Raw genomic sequence first — 8,608 nt, forward strand, 5'->3', positions numbered from 1 at the left:
GCTGCATTTAGCTCAGATCTACACATTGCAAGTTTATCAGATGTTTGTCCTCAACATGATCCTCCACTTAAAACCTAATCTCCGCACCAGACCGTTCCTCCTTACCTTTCCTCCTTACCTTTTCACCCTCTCAGCTAGCATCATTTGCCTTGGCTAAGTGGTAGAGTTGGCAGTCTCACAGCCAGAAGGTTGGGTTCATCTCCAGCTCCTGCACTCACATGTAGAAATGTCCTTGGACAAGACACTGAACCCTAAATAGCCCCTGCTGTTACGCCAGTAGCCTGTGAAATAAATGTTTGATTGTATAGTGCTGATGTGTAGTTGGGCACTTTATTTAGCAGCCTCTGCCATCAGTGTGTGAATGTGACATGTAAAGCTCTTTGAGTGGTCAAAAGACTAGAAAAGCGCTATCAAATTATAATCAGGGGGCGCTGGTGGTGCATTGGTTGGTGCACGTGCCCCAAGGCTGAGGCTGTAGTCTCTCTCTCTCCCTGATTTCTGACTATCCACTGTCTTATCTCTACAATAAATGCACAAAACACCCAAAAATAAATCTTGAAAAAAAAAAAAAAGAAAAAAAAAAGCGATAATCAAACTTACTACCCCCCCTCAAAAAAAACAACCAAACTGCTGAAACCCCAATCAAGCTCTTAGTTTAAAGATTCATTATGCTCAAATATGCCCTCATTCAGTCATGCCAGGATGTGTGAAGAGGCTGCTTCCTCTGGGACAATGAGACAGTCAGAAGCTTTGATCATTCACGAGCAGCACTGACAAAAACATCCGCACATTTTGCTGTTTTTGTTGTTGATTTATTAAGATCAGAGAGGAAGCTCACAGAGGATCTCCCTTATTGAGATTCAGGACCTTTTATTGTAATCTGTTCTACAATGTTTCAACAGCAGGCCTTCACATATCAAAAGGTGGAAAAACTGTAAAAACAGGTGTGTCTCTGCAGGTCTCTGCCAAAAAACTACAACCTGACATCCTTTAAATCTGTGAAGAGACATGGGAATGGCAGACCTCCAAAAAAATATAAGAAAAAAAAGCCTAATCTTATTTTCACCATAATTTATTGTCATCCTGATCGCTAACAGGCTGTGCTGCAATGATTCCAGCAGATCTCTTGTTTAAGAGATGTGTCTCATATGTTTGGGACTTCTTAGCACCAGGGGTAACATTAGACTCTGAGGGAGAACAGCTTTACTTTTTAGCAACAGGGGATATAAATGAACAATATATGAATACAAATATTTAATCAAAAAATGTCTTGTTTACTTAATTTGTATATTTGTCCTTACACATATACCTGTGAATAAAGCTTTATACGAGACATCTTTCTACAATGTTTTCTCACCACAGATACCATTGATTTTCATGTTTATTTCACAGATATTAGCCAAAATAAGTCGCTTGTTTGCCAGAAAACTACAGACGAACAAAAGTCTCAGTTCTTATCAATAAGAGCCCTAACTCTTGTAAATCCATGTTTTCTTAAGCACATTGCATCACGATGAATCACTCACTCTTCACAGTGCAGATAATTGAGTACAAACAACTCCCTCATTCACAGTACAACAGAGGAAATCCTCAAGGGACAGCAGTTACAGGCAACTAACAAGTGTAAGAGCATAAATAAGAAAAACACTGCGAGCATAAAGGATAAAAAAGAAGGTCTTTGTTCATATTTGATCAGAGGAGTGATATCCACCGTGGGTAGATTTTATCAACTGTCCATTTTAAGAAAACAAGGATTTGGGTTTTGGCACGTTGGTGCAGTGTACCAGCGCATCCACCAGGGGGAGAAAGAGAGCTACAAGAGTTTGCTTCCACATGTTCAAGGACTTTCTACTTCAGTTTCCTTTTGAAAATCTCAAATGTTACATGCAGCTTCTGACTGAGCAACAATTGAGAAACATGAACATCTAAACCAAGGAGGACATGTTCTTAGAGGAGCTAAAATGTCGCTGAAAACAAATAAAAAGTGGGCTCGCTCACTGCATGGCTGCAATAATCCAGAAAATGTGTTTCTTTGCTTTGAGCTTCTGACTGAGCCACTTTGGATTACCAAAATATCTCATCTTGGTACGAGTCAGATTTAATCATTAATAGATCTACTTGGCTGTGCTGTGCATCCCTCTTGTTCACATGTAAAACAGCAGCTTAGATGATTTGCATCCGCCGCACATCAAAGGGAAATAAAGACAGCAGAAGAAGGCATCCGGGGTTTCTAAACTCAGAGGGAGCTGCCAACTAAAATAAAAAAAATATTAGAAAACTAAAACATTAATCGGGTCAGCCAAGTTATACAGCGAGACTTTCTGAAATGATAGGAGCAGTACATGTACACATTGATCAGAGGTGAGTTATTTTTTTTAACATTTTGTCCATGTGGGTCCCCAGAGGTGTGTTTGATTTGTATACCTAAACTGGGCTGGGGTGGAGTCAGTGTATGCGAGGCACTGGGTGCAGCAGGGTCATGTGCTCGGCGCCATTGAAAGGCAGACGCTGGGTGCAGTAGTGGTGCACCACCTCTGGGATGCTGGGAAACACGCAGCTGCTCTGGTCCAGGGTGTAGCCGTTCTCTTTGGTCTGAGCCACGATGATGTGAACACAGCCTTGGCTCGTCCTGAGTCACACAGAGGAGAGATGTGAACTAACCTATAATACAAAGCTGATACAAGTTACACATAAATTACTTTCCTTATTTTGCATAATGTAAGTTAAAAAAAAAAATGAACTTTTGAAAGTAAGTACAAAAGTTTGAAGTTAACATAATGTGAATGTAGAAAATACTTTTGAAATGTGTTAAAATAAAACTTTGAGTTTTAGCAGTGGATATAAGAAAAAAGCCAAAAGAGTAATGTTTGTTTTTTTACGTTTCTTGTTTTGTTTCTCTAGCTTCAATAAATAATGAACTAGGTATTGATTATTATCAGCACATCCATTAAACAGTTGATTAAACAGTTATTATTTATTTAAGGGTATTAAAACAAACTTCTAATTGTTGAATTTTGAAGCTGGGTACATCACATTGTAATCTTTTCAGACTGTACAGTTTTGAAATCAATAACTTATATTTCATCCCTTGGGACACAACTGGCCGCACTTCCAGGTTACACTCACTTGAGGGCGATGGAGTACTTGCTGTTGTCCGACTCGCTGTTCCTGACCAGGAAGCTGGCCTCTTTGTAGGACTGTAGCTGAGACTCCGCCTCCTGGCGAGTCACACAGCCGTGGTACCAGCTGAGAGAGAGAGGGCGGGATTACTTTTCATCTGCTATTGATCAAGTGCTGAGCCCCTTTTATATAAAACCCCCTGGTCATGAGTAATACTCTTATAAAACGTTGACATTTATAACTATTCCACAGTTAGGGTCAGTACAGGAATAAGAAACATATGCAGACACATTCTGACTTATTGATTCAGTCTAAAATTGTTTGAGAATCAAAGTTTTATGTATCTAAATCCTATCATTTAATCCTTTCTACCTCCTCACCTCTGTTTTTCGAGGGGCAGGGAGGGGTCAACAAAGCAAGCCTCCGCTTCCATGTTGGCGCCAGGGGAGCAGGACGGCGACAGGGTTGGAGGAGAGGAGCGCAGGATCTTCTGAGTCCAGCTTTTCTGCCTCAGATGCTGATGCTGATTCTGCTGCTGTGGCTGGGCTGGCGGATGTTGAGGCTTCCTGTTGAGTGTGGGGTGAGGTGTGTCATCTTTGGTTGGTCGTTCAGGACTGTCAAACTGTGCTGTGGGGAAGGAGGATGCGAGAGAAGATATGTAGTTATGCAAAGAAAAAGAAAAAGCCTCTCTATGCCTGAGTTTGAAGTGAGTGCAGAGAGACCTCCAGTAAGTCTAAAATAAGAAGGCAGCAGTTTGATGATTCATGCGCCATGTTTTCAGTATGCTGATGGTCTATGCAGCGTATAAAATATACATGCTAAAGCAGGCCTGAGATGTTTTTAGAAACAAATATTTTTCATATTGATCCAAGGCAGAGACGATGCAGGGTTGGAGCTATGTTATATAAAAGTTAGTGGTTAATAGTTAAACTGGGACAGCCTAAAGTAAGTGATGTATTATTCCCTTTAAAAGTAAAGCCAATACAGTCAAGGTGTTCACATATTCTAAACATTTCCCACTTCCCCTTTATTCAAAGAATTGGTGCAGTGCTTGTTTTCAGGTTTCATTGTGTGAGACATGGTGTAGAAAATAATCCTGATGTACCTGAAAGCGTTCTAACAATCTGCTCTTTCTTCCACTCCCAGGGCAGCTCGTACTCAGCAGACGGACGAGGATCCAGCTCAGGCCGCGTAACTCCCGGCCTGTCACTGTCTCCGCTACCCTCATACGGGATGTCGTATATCTGTAAAGGTGCAGGCTGGCCTTCCTCCACTGTTCCCTCACTCGCCTCCATCAGCACACACACCTTCAGCAGGTCCTTGGACCCCCGACGTCTGATCTCTTGGAGATTAAAAAAAAAGGGGATTAAAGATTAAAACCTCTGCAGAGTGATACAGAGGAGACCATTGATTTCTTTTTATAAAAAGTGGATTTGCCCTACATCCAAAAACTGAAACTATTATAGCCTTAAACCTGCATTATTTGTAGTGGCCAGCAGGGGGTGACTAAAGAAGCAGAGTGAGCTTTACTGGATCAACTACACCAACTACCAAGGTGCATGAAAAGTGAAAGATCCAGCAACACTTCTAGTAAGAAGATCAACAATATTTGAAAAAATTAAACTGACGCGTTTTTAGCTATGATTTTTTAGTAAAGTTGATTTTCATTCTACAAGTGTTGCTGGAGGTTTTTGACCTCCACCAGCAGGGGGTGACTGGCTGCAAAATCACGTCAAATTTTGTAGAAGTCGATGAGAAAATGGACTTCTCACTTCATTATTACCACTGTAAACATTGTCCTGACCAGTTTATGGTCTCCATCATTTCTTTTAAGTTTTTTCCCCCAATACAGAATGATGACATTTTTGTAATAATGGTCCCATTCTGAGTAAGAAAAACCTTGTAATTTAAATGTTACTTAAAAAATGATCACAAAGCAATTAGTTCTTCTAAAAATACTCTGAAGAGCAGGTTTTTCTTTTTCTTTGCCAAATTACAATTATTTTTTATGAGTATTAAGTAGCATAGATGTGATATCACAGTTACCATGGTAACCAAGCTAAGAGTTTGTGAATGTAATCAGCTCTTACAGTATCTCTGCCCACTTCTCTTACAGTCTATGCAAGGATACAACAAATGATGGACATGACACATAGAAAAGTGTGGAAGAAGCTAACAAAAACTCCATGTGAACAAAATGACCTTAGTGATGAACTTTTGACTGTTTCCTTTTAAATACACTTCAAAAGTGTCGAGGATGAACTTCCATACACCATGAGAATAAAAGATTATTGCCAGGCTGCAAGAAGCAGCGACCTTAGCCGTTAACCTCGTCTAATAAGACATGTCTGATAACGGTTTATAATGGGGTCATAAGGTCACAACCCAACTGTGTGATTTTTTTTCTTATAATAGTTCTGTTACAAATGTGTGCATACATTAATAAATAGGAGATGTGATTAAATAGATCTGGGTCAAAAGATTAATTTGAGTTCAGTCCAATAACTTAAAGAGATTCTTTTACAAACCGACTGCCCAAAAGTTACTCTCATTAATTTTTATAAAGTGTGTTTATAAAATGATTTATTAACTATTATTAAAACCCTTACACCGTGGCACCACAATGACTAATGGACTTTGATGATGTGTAATTATTCATGACTCATTTTATCAGCTTATCATACAAACACAGTTGGTATAATCAACATGGTATTCCCCCCAATAAACAGAGTTTCCTTCTCTTAACTGATGTCAACTGCTATATATAGTGTTAATAATAAAGCGGCCTCATTCCCTTACATCCTCACTTATTGAGTCAAGCTGACATCAGACTTGCTCACTTCCTTGGTATGATTTAAGCCTCATAAATTGACTCAGTCACATCATCACATCCTCTGTAGACTTCTCTGAGGAAGCCTGGAAGTAGCACCGGGCACTGATTGAAGCCAAATCTACTAGAGAGCACTGCAATAAACCATGTTCACAGTCACAGCAGGCTATTGTGTAACCCTTCTGGCTGGAACAATGGAGTGAAGGAAGGAAAGGTCAGGAGAGCATGTGATTGGTTAGAGGACCACCAGTCTTCCTCAATCCTGGGAAGTTTTGATAAATGGCCAGACAGGTCCATATAGGGGGGTTACACGGGAGAGGAGGAGGGCAGTGAGGGTCAACTTCCTTTTTAGAGAATAGCACCAGGAAACACGGACAGGAAAGAGGAAGCAGGAGCAGGAAACTGCACCCATTGTCCGAACACAACACGGTTGCTACGGCGCAGGGAGCACTACGGGAGCGAATTCCCAATCTTACAGCTCGGACAGGGAGGCAGAAACGAGAATCCTGTCTTACTGTGAGGTCAAACACAGAGGTAGAGATTCAGTGATCAGGGGCTATAATCAGAGAACAAGGGGAGTGATTGTTTATTAATGAAGGCTTACCTGTGATCATCTGCTGGGCATCATAAGGCTCCATGTAACCATCATTCTCACCAACCCTCTCTGCTTCCCTTTGCTCCCTGGTCTTCTGAGCATCAAAGGGATCTGCGTAATCTTCAAGGATGATCAACTGGATCAAAATAAAGACAGAGAATCATTAAGCAGACACACAAAAATCAAAAGTAAAAAAACATCAAGTAAAAGAAAAAAACGGGGTCTGACAGACAACTATGTTTAAAGTCCAGCTTTTAACATTCTGAGTTTTATCATATTAACACCTTCTTTTAATTTTAACTTTTATCAGGGTTAAAAGATCAAGCGCTGTTGTAAATATGTCCTGCTGTTGTCCAGGTTATGAGTTGTATTGAAAAGGGAAACCTGACAAATCTTAATATCTTCCCCATTTGATCAGCAACTGAAAATAAAAACAAGATGCAGCGTCTGAGGAAAGTTGGGCCACACGCTCAAAACAACACATTAGGGAAAACCTTAGCTTCAGTAAGCTAACAAATGATAGTAGCCTATGTAACCAGTTCAAGCTAAGCGCATCTGGTATTATTTCACAACACAAGTAGCTAGCAAACAGTAAAGTTAGCTAGGAATATGTTGAAGCTAATGTTTGCCATTAGTGGTTGATTTCAGCCAATTTTTCAAACAAATGATAGGTCTACCGTTATATTACATCACGCTACACCACTAGCAAGTTAACCAAAATGTAAGCTTACAGGTTTAATGCTATTGTTAACTGTTGTCTAATGGTTACATTCAGTTAATTCAAATCAAATAATAGCCTAATGCTAGTATTACACAACTCCACTAGCTAGCTAGCTAACAGTAATTTAAGCTAGTTGAAGGTTGAATGGTTATATTAGCTTTTGTCTTATAGATGTAGTTAGCCAATTCCAACCTAACTTTACAGACTGAATACGTCAAATTAAACAAATTTCCCGCTAATGGTATTTTAGTTAGCATTTGGGCGCCACATCCTGTTCATAAGGATGGAGAACAATGGTTGTGATGGAAATAGATTAAGATGGAGTAGCTACCACTATCTCATCACAATCAAGTAAAAAAGTACAATTCATCAACAAAGCACAAATGTAGCCAAATGTATGTGTTTTTGTAAAGGTCAGACAATTAGGCCTTTGTTTCTCTTAAAATGTGTCAAACCCTTCGTTAAGACAGAAATAGTTTTCTATTTTTATGTATTCATTGGGATGATTTGTTAAGCCATACAATCAAAGTATTGAACATCATAGCCTATGTGTTTTTTTCTCCATGGTAACTCAGTATTTAACATTATTGTATTCTAAATTATGATAAGAGTTTTTTTTTCAGACTATTACAAAACAATTACTCGTGCATGGTAACAAGCGAAGAAATATCCAAAAGTTGTAATAAATCTTGGAGTTGGTTTTGGTCAACTTCACTACCGGAAACCTGTTTCTACATCTTGACTATGGAAGCACTTTGGTAGTTAAAACCTTCCTCTTCTCTGTCAACAACCTCTATTCTACTCCACCAGTCATGCCTAACTCTCTTGTCATCTTATCAGTGCTGTCTAAGTTGTTGTGTATTTTACAAGCTGCTAGCCAAGAGACAATGGTATGGACCGTAAAATGAAGCTGTTCCTCTTCAATCACTTCCAGTTGTGTCCCTTTGCCAAAGAAATGTCAACGTTTGGATAAAAAGATGCTTAAAAAAGCTGAAACCCAAAGTGAGTTAAAGTGAAACAAATGCAAACTTCATAGAAAGGATGAAGGTGCACAAATATTACACAAAACTGACTCAATCAAAACTTGTGACTTTGCAGACATGAGTAACAGATCAAAAATCGGGATGTACCCAAACTATGAAATCTAAAACTCACATTTTATTCTACCATTCTTTTATCTGTCACTTTTCTCACCATCGCTCAGCTATCACTATCCCTGACTTCCCAGTCTTTCTACCTCTTTTTTCTAAAGCCAAGCTGGAGGGGACTTGAGTTAGCGCCTAGGTGTCAAGTAACACGATGCTTTTTACAACATGATAGCCTTCACCGGATCACCAGGGGG

The 8,608-nt window shown here is 39.5% G+C and overlaps 2 protein-coding genes across 3 annotated transcripts in view; both read right to left on the reverse strand.

The window, feature by feature from the left end:
- efna3a (ephrin-A3a) overlaps window positions 1–8,608 on the reverse strand; it is a 192,902-nt gene that overhangs the window by 178,591 nt on the left and 5,703 nt on the right. The gene's annotated exons all lie outside the window — the stretch shown is intronic.
- LOC132991180 (SH2 domain-containing adapter protein E-like) overlaps window positions 797–8,608 on the reverse strand; it is a 10,567-nt gene continuing 2,755 nt past the window's right edge. Inside the window, exons 2-6 of the mRNA XM_061059825.1 lie at window positions 6,555–6,681; window positions 4,226–4,462; window positions 3,501–3,762; window positions 3,127–3,246; window positions 797–2,629 (exon numbers count right to left, since the gene is read on the reverse strand). Of these exons, the coding sequence (XP_060915808.1) occupies window positions 2,446–2,629; window positions 3,127–3,246; window positions 3,501–3,762; window positions 4,226–4,462; window positions 6,555–6,681 (930 nt within the window). The 3' untranslated portion in view covers window positions 797–2,445. The remainder of the gene's footprint in view (window positions 2,630–3,126; window positions 3,247–3,500; window positions 3,763–4,225; window positions 4,463–6,554; window positions 6,682–8,608) is intronic.

The sequence above is a fragment of the Labrus mixtus genome, chromosome 16, assembly GCF_963584025.1.
Source record: "Labrus mixtus chromosome 16, fLabMix1.1, whole genome shotgun sequence".
Classification (NCBI taxonomy): Eukaryota; Metazoa; Chordata; class Actinopteri; order Labriformes; family Labridae; genus Labrus; species Labrus mixtus.